Source organism: Apus apus, chromosome 2 (assembly GCF_020740795.1).
Source record: "Apus apus isolate bApuApu2 chromosome 2, bApuApu2.pri.cur, whole genome shotgun sequence".
Classification (NCBI taxonomy): Eukaryota; Metazoa; Chordata; class Aves; order Apodiformes; family Apodidae; genus Apus; species Apus apus.
The window spans coordinates 108,772,617-108,791,042 of NC_067283.1; the positions used below are offsets into that span (position 1 = coordinate 108,772,617).

Sequence of the window (18,426 nt, forward strand, 5' to 3'; positions counted from 1 at the left end):
TAGAAAGGCAGAGATTTCACTTAAAGTAATACCGTTCCCAACCCCCTGCCCCACCACCACCATGTTCACCACACATGTGCTGGCTCCACACTCACATTCTGGGCATCATTACTTACCTGAAACAGCATCATAGAATTGCTCTTCACTGATGATGCTCAGAGGTGGAGATCCCTTAACCAGAGACTGCTCTAGTTCATGGTGTTCAGTAGCTAGTGTCTCTAATGCTTCTGACAAGATCTTGTTTTTCTCCTGCTCATGCTCCAGTTTCAAATTCCTCACCTATAAGTAGATACATGTATGAATAAAATCTCATCTCTTCGAAGAATGTGTGGCTTGAAGCTGTTCAAAAAATAGACTAATAAATAAATAAAAGGCTAACAGCTGGAACTGAAGCCACATGGACTAATAAGAATATTACAGTATTTTTTGTGATGACAATAAGGCTGTTACTCAGCTTTTCCAAGTAGTTGAGAGATCTGACAAATAAAATCTGACAGCATAGATCACAATTCCACAAGTGAATTTAAACCAGACAACTATACCTTAAAAACGAGGGGAAATATTTACAACTCTACTTGGATGACCTCAGCTCCAGAGCTAGTGATTGGCTTCTACATGCACCAAGCTCCTTGCACTAGTCTGCTCTAATTTGGGCCAAGCAGCATCATCTAAATTGAATTACAGAGCAAATGGGAATGCCAGCTACAAATAACTGCAACTGAACTATGAGCTGAAAGCGTTTAACCCTGAGGATTACAGAAGAAGGTTAAAAAAGAAATTCCTCTACTAACTAATTTAACATTGATAGAAACAGAGCCCCCCCCTTCCCACTCCCAAAACAGTTTCCTGAGGAGCCAGAAGCTGACCAGAAAAGAAGGCCAGCCACCAGATGGTGGACTTTTTTTTTAAGCCCACACATATGATCAGCTCCAGAGAGGATGATGTTATCCACATTTTGAGACCAGGACTAGTAATGAGACACCAACACATCCTTCCTATTTCCTCCTCGGTTTTTTTTGCTGGTGCTCTCCCGCCTCCTCTTACTGCCGAGGGAGGGGGGACAGCTGTAGCTGAATGCTCAGGGTGGGCCTTTTCTCCCAGCTCAGCAAGGCTTCAGTGTGCTTCTTCTCCTTTAGTCCCTAAACCATTGACTTTTCCTTTCTCCCTTCTTGGGGATGTTAAAAGGCATCCCCAACTCCTGTCTTGGCCTTTGGTCTACTCTTACAGGTCACTTTGCAACGCTAATTTCCCCTCCACCAAGAACAAGCAAGGACATGACAATCAACCTCCTGGAACAGTTACAGGGACAACTTATACGCTTTCCTAAGCAAGTTACATATAGCAACATTACCTCTGAATCTAATTTAAGAACAGTTTGTACATACTATCGGATTAAATTTTACATTAAAGCTTTAATTTGGAGGCTTCAGCCCCCTCAGTTATAACAACCACTCAAACAGTGGATTCAGGGTCAGGCACAAATGAGGGAGTGCAAATTTAGATGCTAGAAAGGAGGTATTAAAGCAGATTTGCCACTTCCAGAGAAGAGTTTCTATGCTGGCAATAACATACCCTCCAGAGAGTTATGGAAGAAATTTTCACCCCCCCAGTTGTGCCAAATACTAAATCAGCTGGTTTGGCTGCCAGGCTCTGAGTGTAAAGTGGCAATCCAATTAATGATAATTAAAAGAGTATAAAATTGGGTTGCTAATTGAAAGCAATAAAACTAGTAAGTCACTTACTGTCTAATAGTTTTATCCTGAACAAAATTTAAAAGCCTGGACTAGTTACTGTCACTTTCATCTAAAGTTCACTCTGACAGTACCAATGAAGCCAATTACTGCAATGTTTCATAAAAATCAGATGTCTCACTGCAAAAGATCTGTTACTAAGCAGATTCTGCAGGATTTATGTTTTGTATGCTGACAGTTAAGGAACTGCCCATTTAGAGAAACAGAATCAGCATTCACTTTTTCTGAGAGAGGGAGGGTGGAAGACTGAAAATAAAATTGCACTTTTCATTCTTATTAAACAGTGAAGTAAACCCAGTTATTAAAGTTGTATTTGCAATTTTTTTGCAGTATTGAATTAGATGCCATTTATTATTTACACTATGATGTTTTGAGTAATCCAAGTCTTTACCCAAAGCTTACATTTCAGTGTTATTTAACAGCAAACTGAAAGAAAATAAAAATATATCTAACAAAACCCAGATGAACCTTTTTTTGGCATCCTCTAAAAAGCACATTAGTGTGACTAACCAAGCAACAACAGATACAGGCTTAAGAAACCACACCTCCCCCGAAAAAGTCTTTCATTGACATAACACAGAGTTATTCAGAATTGCAGGTGGTGTACTAGAAATAAATTACCTTTTTGGAAAACAAATAGCCAGCTTTACAGTAAGGTTCACTTTTCTGTGTACTTTCAGGCTTTTTAGGTGCCAAACATTTACTAATACAGCAATTACACACTACTATAAGGTAACAAAGAAAAGCTTCTCATCTGTTACATAAGCAGCACAACACTAGCCAGAAACCAAAGAAAAAAGAAAACATGGTTGTTGCTTGTAAACTTTGTGATGTTCATTCACCTTAATTCAGTACTTGGGGGCTGGAGATGAAAGTCCAATATAAAACTTATGTCAACAGTACTGATCTTGGGGGGTTGGACACACACATTCTGAGAGATGAGTTGGCTCTAGGAACCTCTACAGCCTGGTACTCAAATTTACACTAGCAGCTCTTTGAATGTAGTGGTCTGAAAATACTGTCTGCAACTGTACTATGTCCTTAAGCACAAAAAAAAAAAAAAAAAAAAAAATAAATTCTGCTACCATTATTTGACTGCTTTCACCTGTAGAAAAACAATGCCTGCAGAGATAGAGCTAGGACAACTTCCATGTGCTCTACTTAAAAATACAGGTATCACTGGAGAAATAAACAATATGCTTATTTCAAACAAGGTTATCTTTTTTTAAACACAGCATTCTGAAGCAATACCACTATTTCTGTGCCTTGTCTTTTACTATTGACAAGATAACACTCTTAAAAAGCTTTCTTGCAGTCATTTGGCTGTAAAGACAAAATGTTTTGGGTTTTTTTCCACAACCACACACTCCATTCTTCCAAGCTTAACAAGAAATATGCAGGCAGATTGGCACTATATTCAAAGCATAAATTTATTGAACAACACAACTGACCAGCTGAGTGATAGGTTTTCCCAAAATGTAAGATGCAGATTGCTGTTATGCACAATTTTGCCATACTCTATTTTTCATTCACAAGACTTGGCCAACAATTAATTTCTGAAATGAATAATACCATCTTCCTGGATACTCCGCCACCATTTTTGGAGAGCATATTTCAGCTTTATCCCTTTTCTCAAAAGTTTTTTCTTCCCTTGCCTATCTTTCTTCAGTGTCCCAACACAAAAGCAACTGCAAGATTACAGAATAAATGTTCAGAATAGCTTTAACAATTCTTATTAGCAGGAAAGTTTAGATTCTATGTATAAAACAGGAAGATGAGCAACAAGATGACAACAAAACCACCCACTTTCAGGAATGCATTTCAATGTATTAAACTGGACTCAGACAGACCAGCGTTTTTCAGAGGCATATAATTTTGTTCATGAAGTTGCATTAGCTGAATACTGCATTATTTTACACAGTGACACAAATATTTGTATAAGGTAGTAAGCATCACACTGAAATTATGCAGGTATCAGTGTATACATGGGCATGGAAACTTAGTCTGAGCATCCCCAGGAAAATATCAGAAGAGACATCTTATTGAGAGCCTGCATAAGGCACAGCTCATGATACGACCATGATTTCTGTACCTTTAGTAGTGGTGTCCTGAGCTGAGAAAGAAACAGATGGCAATTCACATTGTATTGGGTTCAGCTTCTCATCCTCCAGCTATGGAAGAGCTGCCATCTTTTTGACCCCTGCTACTGGTCCTCACAATGCCAGCATCACCATCAGCGTTATGTGTTATAAACTCTCTTCAGAGCTTGACTGGAACAGCAGCCCAGAGCTCCCCAGCAAGCCTGGTATGAGGCCAGCTGAGTTCCCCATGTTCAACTGGTCAGACTTCCTACTTTATCTTTGTCAGGAGCTACTCTGCCCAACAGCAATTAGTGTTATCCATAAAGCTGAGCTTGTGCTTGCACTCTTAGCCAATGACAGTTAAGATCAGTCTTGCTTTCATCTCTAAAGATACTGTTATAGTGAAACTTCAGATTTATAATTGCTGATAGAAACTATCTAGCTTTGTCTCACAGAAGTAAACAATCATTAACCTTACAGCTACAGACACGGCTATTACCTGATATGCTGACAGAAGGACCAAGACTTCAGTAGCTACATTAGTGCAACAATGTATTTTAGAAAAGACTTCTCCAGCTGAAGAGGTTTGATATTCATACTCAGGTAACTGTTTTCACTTCTGGTGTAACTGAATGGGAATCTGCTTCAACCGACTGCCCATAAATATTGGAGTCCTTCAGGCTGTAAGCATTGAATTGCAAGCTTAAGTAGTAGAATTGAGTTACTTTATCAGTCAGACCTCTGTTAAGTTTATTGTTTTTAAAAGGACAGCAACAAGATATTTGCAGATACTTCTACTGTCTTTCCATGCTATTAGAAATCCTGCTAAGCACAAGAGTATGGTGTAAACGTTAACCCCTTGTTTTGTGGTGTTTTGGTTTTTTTTTTCTTCTTTTCTTTTCTCTTTTTTAAATCCTAAAGTCATGAACTTTATTGGCATAGCCTGTAACCAAGGGTCCTCTGTCCATCCTGAAGACATCTCAGTACAATACACAGAATACTTGCTTTGTTTGGTGCTGGGTGCATTTAAATTAATGATCAACAACAGTGGCACTTTTGTGGTGTAGGAAAGGGTCACACCACTGTATGACCAGCTTATAAATGATCATCTCAGCAACATGCTGTTGCAGCTGCAAGTAGATCCCAAAAACAACACAAAGCAAGCGAGAACAAAGTGGAACCAATGTAGGCAATATGTAGGGCTACCTGCCTTTAATGTTCTAATAGTAAATTTAAATATGGTGTACCTTAGCTCTAGGTTTGCCTGGACAGAGAGAGAGAAAAGACTTGACAGCACTTCAGTGGGATTTAATTGAATTTTACTTTCAAAAGTGCTCAGCTTCAGTGTTAGGAGTAAAAATGCCCAAAATACGCAGAGTTTTGAATTGTGTTAGGAAGGAAGAACTACCTCTTTCACATAGAAAGCACCAGGGGCCCTGAAGCCAAGACTGCTGGAGTGTCAGTATGCCCCGTACCAATGCTGCTCTGCAGGAAGCTGAGGGCAGGAAGGCTGCAGTCTGTGACACTGCCTCACCACTGTCTCTGACTACTCAGAAGCAGAGTTTTGGTTTTCAAAACAAATGGCTTTGTCCAAATACCACAGAAATTCTATCCTCCCAAAAATGTCACCACTTACAGGACGTTTGCCCCAAAGCACAGACACAAGGTACAAGTTTTCAGGAGCAAGCTAAAGGCTTGTCTAACACCTGGTCGGAAATTAATGTATAACCAAGGGAACTAGGAAAATGCTGCTACAGACACCTCCTGACATTAGGAAATGTAATCCTGCATTCCGTAATGAAGTAAATGCCAATCACACCTGCCATTTGTTTCACACTACACCTATTTATCTGAAGCTGAGGGTTTTCAGGGTCAGCCACTCCAATAGGACATACTATCCTGAAAGACAGGACCTACAAAGCTCTGTGTTTTAACACCCCACACTGTGGAAAACTACTCACAGAAAGCACTAGGAACCCAAAGCAAGGATTCTTTCCCTTCTTCTATGATCTTCATACCAAATGAAAATCCCTACCAAAACAATCTGAGGTGCAACTTACAACCTCAATGCAGACAGTTTGATATGTGCACTGTTTGTCTATTCTAACAGACAAGCTCACATAGCTGCAATTTTGCTGTTAGTACAATGAAATCCCTATTGCCAGTGCCTCCCTGCATGAGCCACTTCTTTGTGATGAGCAGTTTAAACTAGTCCTGAGCAAACCTGTTACTCTTTTACAGTTAATGTAGAATGCAAATTGCATAGTTTTGAGAAGAGCCAGATCTGCCTCTATGTCTTGAGCAAAACCTGCCTTTTAATTTCATCATGGAAGAAACGTTAAGACTTTTGAGTATCTTCCCCGAGGCATATCTGTTTAGAAATGGAACAGTTCCATGTATTTTGTTAGCTAACTCCAAAGCATGCTACTGTAGCACCAATTCTACAGGCTATGCTTCTATGAAAAAATGTTTTTAGATTTTCTGCTACCTAGAGGAGGACTAAGTTGCTGCTTAAGCTGCTACTGAAATGAAAACTGAAACCAGTTCCTCTCACATGGCATTCTCATAGCTTTGACTACATTTCAGCTTCAATAGAGGAAGTTTTCCAGAAAGAAAATATATATTAAGAGGCTTGATTCTTACCTCTACTTATAGAACTTGACTCCCACTAAGCACACATTAGAATATGATATGAATATGTATAATACTGCTTTTCTCCTAATCCTCCCCCCTCCACCCCCAAAAACCAGGAACAGTTTTCATTTCAGTACACTTCTTTGCAAGTAAGCCTCAAGCATTTGAACTACCAGAGAAAGGAACAAGTGCTTTAAGATACTCCTATGACATATCATAAAACTTCACTTGTGACAGCTCACATTAAAGCAAAACCAAAGTGTTTCCTAACAGATGCAATCAGTTTAATGAACACATCAATAGATTCCTTAAGCCCTAAAGCATGTATATATTTTATACAAAACTGTAGAGTTCTTATCTGCCGACATCGGCCTTCCCACAGAGTCATGTCACCCCCTCTCCCCCCGAGGCACCACTCCCCACCACCATCAGCCATTTGCTATCTTAACATGTTAAGGCCTTGCATCATAACTTCACTCGCTAGAGTGAATTAGTTCTTGTGAACTTTCTCAGAGCCTTGACTCACCTTAGGGTATAGAGGACTGATCCAAAAAAGTCATGCTTTACCTTAACCATGGCTTCTTGCTTAGGGCTCCCTCTCTCTGTGCTATTAGCTTACCTTTACCCAGCTTCAGAGATCTATCAGATCTCAAGTTAAAAATAGAATAGTTAGGTAGCGCTTGCCAGTGACTTGAACTACTGTTAGTGCAACTACTGAAATGCAAAACAAGATGTGATCAGTTAATCAAGGAGGTAAGATGAGCTCCCTGATGATAGGTAAAGGGTTACTTACTGTATCACCAGACAGCATCAGTCTTCATCTCAGAAGTCTGTCCAGCTGACTACAGCTATAGCATCAGAGTATCAGATCATAGAGATCACCAAATTCAAAAGAGAAAAAAACTCAGAAGGCTAACATAACATTTTGCTTTTTTTCAGACCCATACACAGGAAACATCACCAATTAAGTTCATTTTTGTACAAAGGCTGAAAGACCCCCATACACAAAAGCAAACCCCATACATATTAATTTGAAGTCCTGGTAATCTAGTCACTTACATCCCAACTCAAAGCCTATAGAAGAAATTAAAGACTTTGTAAATCAAGTCATAAGACTCTGCCTCAATAATTACCCAGATGAACACAAGGATTCATTGTTAGTCAACTGTGAACATTCACCTCAAAAGTTCAGGAGGAGGAGTTTTCACAGGGCTGATTTGGAAAGCCTACACTTCATTCTTCTGAGTACAGAGTTATACTATTTCCCTATAATTGATTCATTAAAATAATAAAATTCTGCCACAAAAGAAAAGGACCAGATATGTCCATAAAACTTAGAGACAGTGAAACCACTGCTAGAAGTGAGAGCCAAGCTATCATCCACACAGAAGAAACTCAGAATTTAGCAGGATCATGTCAACACACACATCAAGGCAGTAAGAGAACTGTTGTTTAAGAGAAGAGCTGGTGATGCTGAGAGTAGTCAGCATCCTTCTTCCACATACAAGGCTGTCATAAAAATTCATAATTCAAGACTGGATTAACAGTTTCTGAAGTATCCACATGCTAGGGACAAAGACTGTTTGCCCCCCACCTCTCCCTCCTAATATACTGACAAATCCTCCTCAACGTAGACCTTGCTGCTTTCCTTCCCTTCCCTCTCCTGTTTCCACATTTGACTCTGTCAAAGTTTGTTTATGCAGAGGCTGATGAAGCACCAGAGTTTTAACCAGCAAATAATGTTGCAGTTTTGAACCAAGGCCCATCTAGGAGCACAAGAACAAACTGCAAAGACTTCATTTCTGGTTGGAGATTAGAAGGATGGTTTTGGCTTAAAAGCTTGAGTTTAAGCTTTTCTATCAGAGAAACTGCTTTCTTCAAAGTGATTCCGCACTGGTCAAGACCTAATGGAGGCTTTTCTGGTTTGCTTCAAAAGTGAGCCTTAATGGCAATACCAAGTCTTCCTGTCAAAAGTTTTTTTATTTTTTTTTAAATTACATTTCACTTAGATGACTGAACTGTAAACAAATTTCATGAAGACAACTCAGGCTTGAGAGCTGCAGAAGTTGCCAGTTTCCAGAGTGCATTCTGTCCCTACTCGTGTTCCAGTATTACAATAATGATTAGCCAAATACCAAGAGTTCAAACAAAAAGCCTTCTGATTTTGTAATTTTCTGTTAAGTATTGCTTCTATTCCAAGTAAAGCTGAAATTAAATATGGCTGCTCTTCACATTTGCCAACAGCTTATGCCAAAACAAGCTGGGACTGAATGACATCTGCAGTAATATACATGTTTGGGAAACTCATTTCAAGTTGCAGAGCTACAAGATTACCAGAAACAAAAAACCACACCCCAAAGTTATTTTGCTGCCCTAATGAAGTTAAGCATCTATTTCCTCAGAGGCATAGGCCACAAGTAACCTTACCCAAACTAAGGGTCTAATTCAAGCTGATATATTATATTGATGCCAACAGAACTAGAAAGCATGTTGCTGCATGTTTTTAGATCTAGTAGGGACTTTATTTTTTCATCTTTTGCTTTTGAGAGACTCTAGACATCTTTCAAGTTTGGTAGTCTCACAACAGATAGACCAGACTAAGATGTAAGGGTTCTTCAGAATGCAAACAGGAAACATTTCCTTTTTATTCTTAAGGACTGTTTTGAAAATAGATCTTAAGGCAGTTTTGATCTAGCTACTTCCTTTAAGTATTTTTTGGTATACACCACTGATTACTTGGATCAAACCCTTTGTATTCCCTCCCCCACACTTCTTCCCAGTTGGATCACAGTGAATGCATGTATTACTGTTCTTTCTTTTGAAGCAACTGTCATGTTTTTGCTATGTTTTTGTTGGCTCTTACTGGCTTACTAGTGCTGCTACGCAACTGGACCCATTGTTGACTCAGACTTCAACCATCTTCCTATTAAAAAATTAACACTTCTGAAGCTAATTGTTCTACAAGCTCCACACTGGGAATCTCATTAATTATTTCTTAAGAATAACTGTCAGTTATTTTAAAAAGCAATTCCAAAGCAAACAAGCATGCTGTACAGTTGCTCTGCATTTATGAAAAACTCAAACATCATATTTGCTAGTTTTTACTTCATTTTGGATTATAGCCAAACCAGTTAAAAATTGAAAAAGTTGAATTCCTACACAGGCCAGAAGTCAACAGCAAATTTCACATAGTGCTGGAGTTCTGATCTCCACATGAAATCCACCTTGCAAACATTCTCATTTGTTACAGCCCAGAACAGGCTCTTCACAACTTCCCAATATTAAAGAATCAGCCTTCATAGACAGACACAAATTCCACTTCTACTTCAGATTTGAGAAGGACTTGCAGCATTATTTGTCTCTTTTAAGGGATGATTTTCCTCTGAGACACTGTTTTGGCCTTATCCTGAAGCAGGCAACAGCCAGCAGACATCAGCTGGACCCTGGGTAGGCTGATAAACATTGCCTGAAATGTCAAATGAAAGTTTGTCTGGCAGTTAGGGCAGACAGAAGACTACACTTTTGGGCTACAAAAATCCAAACACAAAAGTTCATAACCTTAGATAAAATCAGCAAAAAAGACATTTGCTTACTCAGAATGAAATCTTAAATACTGCTACTGGTTCTTATTTTTGTTAGGAATAATTGCTAGTGTGTAAAACCACTAAAATTATCCCAAAATATTATACCTACTGATGTATTACTAGGAGACACCATAGAGTGCGACCATCACCATGCAGAGCAGCTAGATCATCCAAATATTCTCACTCAGTGGAACACATCTTCTCTCCTTGTGAATGATCTCAAACACTTTTACCTTTATCTGGTGGAAAGTTTTTTTGCTGTTGTTTTTTTTTCACTTTCTCTGTTGAAAAAATTCAGTGTGTTACTCGTTGTTACTCAGGTCCTTCTTGCAAAAAAAAATCCTAAAGATGAATTGAGTAGATAAAACAAGTCCTCTTCTCCCAGAGATATACACTTAACACTGTAGCAAAGCTGTTTATTGATAAATCTTCTATTACTCCCCAATATGCAACCCTACAGTTATGCACCTACAGTTCAGAAGAAGAAGTAGCCCCATCTGAAACTTCTAGTAAGCTCTTCTATGAGCTGCAATAAAAACCAGTATTAGAATAAAACTAGAAGATAGTCTAAGTCTAAAGGAAGATAAAGAGTTCTCCCCACCCTAAGCTGAAGAAGAATCCAACAGCCTAGAGTGGAATGTTGCTTTTTAGTTTCAATAAATTGTACGTGGGAGCAACTGTAATAATAAAGAAAAAAATAATACTGAGCATACATTATCAGGTGATCTGTGACACACGGTTCCCTGCAACTGTTTAAAACTACTGTACTGGACTGCCTCTTAAGTACTGTCTTGATATATGAGGGCTGTTCAGGCTAGAGGAGAGAAGGCTCAGAGCACATTTCATCAACCTATATAAAGTATCTGAAGGAAAGGTGCAAAGATGACTGAGCCAGGCTCTTCTCAGCGGTGCTCACTGACAGGAAAAAGAGGTAATGGGTACAAGCTGAAACACAGGAAATTCCCTCTGAACGTCAAGAAATTTTTATTTTTTTTTACTGTGAGGTTGGCTAAGCACTGGCACAAGTCACCAAGAGACACCATGGAGTCACCATCCCTGAAGGTACTCAAAAACTGTCTGGACATGGTCCTGGTAACTAAGCTCTAGATGGCCCTATCTGAGCAGGGGAATTGGACCAGAGGACCTCCAGAGGTCTCTTCCAACCTCAACCATTTTGTTTTTCTGCAAGATTAGAGTTTAGCTCTTAGCAAGAAATGTGGCTTCAGAGCTGGAGGAGATACAGGTCAGACAAAACCGGATTTCTGTTATCCATAGGCACAGATGCAACTGTCTAAAGTTTCAAGCTGTCTTAAAGGCTCACCCAGCTCATTTTCACCTCAGTTTGATTTGTCTGACCTTGCAGCAAGGTGTTTCACTGGAACACGAGGCAATCCAATTTGCATGCATAGCACAGAGTACTTCCACAATTAATAGTCTTGTTGGCATTTCCAGAGAGGTATGACTACTGACAAATATGGATTACCACCTTACCTAGAGGAGCTATACTACTATCTTGACAATTTAAAATTATTCCCCACCACAATCTAAACAATCCCCATGTAGAACTCTGCCCCATTACAGCTCAGGAGTCCCCAAAAGAAGAAGGATATGGAGCTGTTGGAGAGGGTCCAGAGAAGGGCCACAAAGGTGATCAAAGGGCTGGAGCACCTCTGCTTTAAAGACAGGCTGAAGGAGTTGGGGCTATTCAGCCTGGAGAAGAGAAGGCTCCAGGGAGACCTTATAGCACCTTCCAGTACCTGAAGGGGCTACAGGAAAGCTGGGGAGGGGCTTTACAGCAGAGAGGGCAGTAATAGGACAAGGGGCAATGGTTTTAAACTGAAAGAGGGGAGATTTAGGTCAGACATCGGGAAGAAATTCTTCACCATGAGGGTAGAAAGGCACTGGAATAGGCTGCCCAGGGAGGTTGTTGACACACCCCCCTGGAGGTGTTTAAGACCAGGTTGGATGAGACTTTGTGCAGCCTGCTCTAGTGAGAGGTGTCCCTGCTCATAGCAGGGAGGTTGGAACCTGATGATCTTTAAGGTCCCTTCCAACATTAACCATTCTATGATTCTATTAGTTCATGTCTATCAGTTCAAATCCTCAGAGTTCCTGAGGATGCTCTTCTGCTATGTTAGACCTGCACAAGGCCTAGAAGGCCGATGCTCTGGCCAGCTGAACTGAATTATTCCAGACAAAGTGAGAGTAGTTTTGTTTTCCCTACCCTTTCTCCTTCCATCGCCTCTGACTCAGAAAAAGGGACCTGCAATAGCAACACTATTAAATTTCAATATTAATAGGAAGCTGTATTTTAGAGAGTCAAACAACATATCTAAATGAGCTCATTGTAGAAGCAGCGTAGCTTTGGCAACATCGAACTCTCTGAAGCAGATAAAGTTTACAGTCTGCTTTTGTGACTACACCGTTCTAAGCTAAGGAGTACCCCTACATTGAGGTACACCACATACTTCCTTCAAACAGACATGCTTTAAAGTCATTCTCAAAGTCTCGTAGCAAACCTGTGGAACCAAGAGTTAATGCACTGATGTCCAAGTTTTAACACTCATAATGTAGCAGTGTATGAGAGGAGGAAAAACATTCCTATTCAAAACCACTGACTGAGTCCACATTTACCTTACAAGCAGCTTAACAGGAAGCAAAGCAAAGCAAGCAAAGTAAGCACATAGGAGGTGTCACTCCCAAATGTATTCTATAAAGGTAAGACAGTCAGATGAGGTCTATCCTTACATCATACTGGACATCCTCTTACACTGGACTTTCCAGAACATGCACAACAAAAGGATGCACTTCATTCCTAAGAAGTCCTCTCTCTTACCACTTCTTTGCAGCAACATTCAGCTCAGCTCTTTACTATAAATGGAGAATCATTTGCTTTGTGTGTGCTTATCAGCTGTCCTCATAGGATAGCATAGGCCTGCATTTCCCATTTATTTTTAAAGTATATTATTGATGCATTTAAAAGTGGGTGAAGTTAAGAACAACATGTGCACTCTGGTTAAAGAGGTTACTAAAATTCCTTGATGACCAGGCCTGGCATGTACTTTCAAGGAAAACTAATGCCAGTGATTTATTTTCAGTACATAAACACTTTCCAAACACAGTCCATTTACCATTTCTAGTGATAACCACAGTGACTCAGCATTATACAAACACATTTCTTCACTGGACAGCACAGCAAGCAGACATAACATTTCTGAATATTAATATTAAAACCAAAAAAACATTTAAAGTCACTGGCAGTCCAGGGGAGAGAGAGGCCAACAAGCACACATTCAGTTCACAAGCTTAATATATAAATAGATAAATCAGACAAGAGCTCCAATTCCACAGTGGCTTACCTCTGTTATAAAAATGGTGTCAGCTCTGAGCAGTCATTGAATAAAAACATGAAAAAGCAGTTTTGGTTGAAAAGCCATGGTTGTGGGCAGGTAAAGTTAAAAAACCAACCAACCAAGCAAACAAAAAAATCAAACCAAACCAAAAACCCCACACACTTTCTCCCACACACCAATACTGTCTAAATGACAGATAATCTATTTTATTCTTAAAAGTTAGAAGATACCTGTATTTCCAGAACCAGAAGTTACTAAAATACAGCTACTAAAATCCCAAAGAACAGCAGAAAACTAAGTTTTGACTTAAAGTCCTTTATTCAGGAAAAGGCTATAAAATTGCATATGGACAGCTACTAAACCATAGAGCAAGAGATCTGAAATCACTGACAGTTAAGGAGGCCAAATAAAATATAACAAAAACTCCCATCACATGGCAAATTTAAGATTATTTGACAACAGATAAATGACACAAAGCCTTAAGGCAAAGCATTTCAAACAACCTCCCACAAACCATATGAACAATAAAAAGTTAAATATCATATCTCCCTTAAAAGCACATGCTAATATCCAGTACTGGACAGACTACATGAAATTTTTCACATGTAGAAATAATTTTTAATTGTTATTCTAAGAAACCAGTTTTTAATCAGCTTTACAAGAAAAAGGACATTATAAAACCCTGAAGTTTCAAGAAAGAAAGGTCAAGAAGGAGAACACATCTCCAGAGAATTAGTATGTGTGTGTGACTGCAGTCACCCAGTTCATCATTCTGATGTTTTACGCAGATGAGAGAGAAAACCAGACCACTCAGCAAGACTGCTGCTGCAGTCAAGTGCCTCACACATTGCCATGCAAACGAAGTTAAAACCTATGTTTCTATGCACCGAAGTTCAGCCCTAAAACCCGGTTTTGCTACTTCATTTTTTTTTCCTCAAAATATTACCAGTGCTTAGCTGACAATACACTGGCTGTCTGTAAGCTAGCAAGTTTTAGAACTCCAGCATTCACCAGTTCTTCCAAAATACATCAGATACACATTAAACCAGAACATTGAAAACAAGCCGATTACCTTTACATGCCATTATGAAATCACAATGACACTAGAAGGATAAAAGTGTGCACCCTTCTCACTCCAGTTTGTTTTCCAAGCATGACAGAGAGGAAAACAAACAATATCCTCATAGCTGTGAGTAGCAAGAACATAGAAAGAAACTTTCCAGGTTCCTCTATCAGCTTACACAGAGACAAGAGCACTACTTTTCAACTGCATTCAAAGAAAACAGAATTGCTAATTCCTATTTTAGAGGCTTACTATAGAAAACATTATTCCATTCAACTTGATTGGTGCTTTATCTTTCCTCCTTGAAGCCTCAGTTAAGCTCCTTTTCTCCATGTTTTTGCATTAAAAAATAAAATCCCCAAACAAGTCTTAAACAAGACCTCAGAAGTAAACCTCAGAGCTGGAGCTGCAGAAACTCAGTGAGAAGAGGTCTTATTTCAAGCTAATATGTTTTTACCCAGTGTCTCCCTAGAGGCCCATGAATGGATTCCAAGCTAGTTTACACAAAGCTGCTTAACAACTGCCAAGGAAAAAAACAAACTACAAGTCAAGCTTTGGAAAAGCATTAGTCCACTCTGAAAAGTTCAAAAAATAGGTTAGCAGGGTGCTTTGAGTTGGGCAATGCAGTACCAGGTGGACAATGCCTTCAGACAAGTTGTGTGAACAGCTTTCATGCAGGCTTATAAAGCTACAACTCAGCAAGTGTCCTTGTCACTAGAAATTAGAATGTGACTTTGCTGATAGATTATCTTCAAACATATCACCAGCTAAAAAGAAAAAGTTGAACTTTAAAAGTGTGCACTCTTAAGGAAAAAAGGAGACCGTATTGTATAACAAAGACCAGTAGCATTCAACTTTTGCCCTATAGTAACATCCAAGCATCTTCTCAGCCAGGAACATCTGCCACCCAGCAGTCTTTCATATATGCCACTCAACCAAGGATCTTACTGACTGCTAAGAAATGTAAGCATTCTGTCAACACACATAATACCCTTTAATATCTATATATATGTGTGTGTGTTTATACATATATATATATACATATATATAAGATATAAGCAGTAGTATTTACGTATCTTTTCCCTGAATAGAGTCCCAGTATTTGTTATTTTAACAAGCTTCAGTCTGGGCTGCTGTTGAGCTTCTCTGCCCACTCTGGTAACCTATTCAGGCTTGGCTGCTCTAGCAGAATTTCTGAAAAAAAAAAGTTATTTTCTTTAACTCCCCTATCTCTAGATACTTTGGACTCACTAAACTGGTTTACATAATACTTTAGGGCTTTAGCACAGGTAGAAGACATATGCACGGATAGAATCCAAAAGTTAGTACAGAATCAAGACATGACTAAAACTGCTGATATTTTAGCATGAGAAACAACCTGTCAAATAACTTTCCTGTTGGTAGCTTTGTTCTCCTCTGTGCTGTGCCTGTACATCATTCCACCACATGTCATATCCCATGCTCTTCAGTGTAAGGGGAAAGTTTCACAGTCTTCCAATTAACCTGTTATTTTCAAACAAGAGTCAAGCTGCACTAGATATTTCTAACACATTTCTAGTCATCTGGTGGAGAGGAGAATTAGGTTCAAATTGGTAAGAGACTCATACAGCCAATAAAGACTTTCTTGATACAGACACACCTTAAGTATCTAAACATCAGATACCTCTTGCTGTGCCTGGTGCCATAATCAACTGCCTGAAAAATGCTCTCTTCCTTTCCTCAAGTTTATGAGTTGAACAGCATTTCAGTTGTTTGGGGCACAGCCTGCACGCCTTGAATCACTGAGGGCTTGCCTTGACTTCCACTACATTCAGCAGGAGCTGCAGAACAGAATGGACAACAGAATTGTTCTTTTGTGCTCCAGTGACTGAAATGAAGGGGGCAGGGGGAAAGGTTGTAACCTGTTTCTAAGCACAAGAAGAACAGAGAAACACTGGCACTGGTTTCATGACTTTGAGTGGCTAAGGACTCCACAGTTCCAGATCTAGTATAACAGCTAGCCAAGACAGGAACCCCCTCCCTAGCCCTTACTCAGCAATCATAAAATCCTAGCTTTCCTACTTTTAGTTGAGTCCCTTACCCTCTCTTAATCTCTCCCCTCCTCATACCAAAGGCTTCCAAAACCTGACAGATGAATGCAGCTGACGATATTGCCAGGCAGCAGAAAAAGACTCTGATGGACACATGGACTCTTCTAGACAGATTTGCTCAGAGCACCCCTATCCAGAGTTCCGCTTGACTGCAGAGTATCATGACTGCTCCTGTCACCTTCAACACCACAAGGAAATGGGTAATTAAAAGTCTCATTAAGGAGACCTGGACACAGCTTACAGGCAACCTCTTCATCCACAATTCGGTAAGGTAGTAGATCTAAGTGGTAACAGCCATGCTCATACATGTCTTCCAGACCACAAACCAGACATGTATTAAAGACAACTATTTGTATCCCAAAGAGCATGCATACATTCATTTACAACACCACATGTGTGCACATCTAGCCTTTGGACATTCCATTATGTTTTCAAGAAAGATGAAATTAACTAAAGCAGCACAGTGAACTTCCAGAGATTAATATTTGCTAGTTGAACTGTGTGCACATTTTATTTACAGTATGTCAGTCATACATACAAGAGATAGCATGTTACGCCACAGTAAAGATAACTAAATCCAAGGACTATGACCCACAGTATTTTGACCTTAGAGTTTCTATAAAAGTGACAAGCTTAATTTGTTATGACAAATTCCACCTAGCTGAGTATACAACTCAATTAACCAAGAAATTAAGCAACCTTTCTGAATCTCTTGGCTGAGTTTTTTCATCAGCTTGTAAACAGGTCTCCTTTAAAAAAAAACAACCAACCAAACAAAACGCCACACAACTAGAAAGATAACTACAACACCTACAAACAAAGGAAGAGGATCCAAGCCACAAACAGACTACAAATTAAATCACCTTACATCTGCTATCAGTTCTAAACTCATGATATACGAGCTCTTTATCTCTGTTAAATATAACATTTGATGGTAAAAGTGAAACTTAGGAGAGTCAAGATACTCATCATCAGACTTCATCTAGCACTGGTAAATGAAGCAAGCTAAAAAAATTAAAGCTGATTTATTTAAATAATACCTTTCCTATCAATTTCATACAGCTTTAGTGCATGCAGCTCAAGTAATAGACACAAATTTTAAATTCACCCAGAAAATACATCAGATAATAGTGTGCAAAGAACCTTTCATATACTTGTAGGAGAAGTTTAATGTAACTACCTCAGAATATAAAAACACTAGAATCAAACTCCTTTTGGAATGCAGACTCTGACATCTGCTAGAAATAGCACAAGGGAAGTCCTGCCTTGAAACAATACTTACTAACCTTGTGCCAAAGTCACTGCAGAAAACGTTTCGAGTTGCACTAGCTCCGACAAAAACGCCTCAATAAATACTCAGATTAAAGCAGCCGAATGATCTTCACTTTCCCCTTGCACGTTTTAACTGCTGGGCAAAACCTGTCTGCGCTCAAGTCTACTTTCTCTGCTTGACACTGAAGAGCTCAGCCCAATGTCAAGAGAGGAAAAAAAAAAACCCAACCCAAACCAACAATCCCAAACCGAAAACAAACCCCAAAGCCAATCCAGCACGCACACTACGTACCACGGAACAGATTTCGGGAAGGCAGCCTGTCCGAAACCTGACCCCCCGCGGCTGGGAAAGCCGCCCCGGGTTGCAGCACCAGCACCCCCGGCAGCAGCACCAGCAGCAGCCGCCGGGCCGGCCGGCGCAGCGCAGCGGGCGGCCCCTTCCCCTTGCACCAGCCGCGGGCTCGGGCGGACGCCCCGGCGCAGCGCAGCGCGGCACAGGGCGGAGGAGCCGCGCCCGCCCCGCGCAGCCCGCCCGCCGCTCCGCGCACCGCCAGGGCCCGCGGGGGAATGCGGAGGGGGCGGGGGAAACCCACCCGAA

General features: G+C 40.0%; 1 protein-coding gene across 3 annotated transcripts in view; it reads right to left on the reverse strand.

Annotated features, from left to right (window-relative positions):
- The window catches only part of OSBPL1A (oxysterol binding protein like 1A), a 73,114-nt gene that overhangs the window by 29,955 nt on the left and 24,733 nt on the right, over positions 1 to 18,426 (reverse strand). For all 3 annotated transcript variants that reach the window (XM_051609550.1, XM_051609549.1, XM_051609551.1), the window contains exon 16: positions 117 to 279. In XM_051609550.1, the coding sequence (XP_051465510.1) occupies positions 117 to 279 (163 nt within the window). The remainder of the gene's footprint in view (positions 1 to 116; positions 280 to 18,426) is intronic.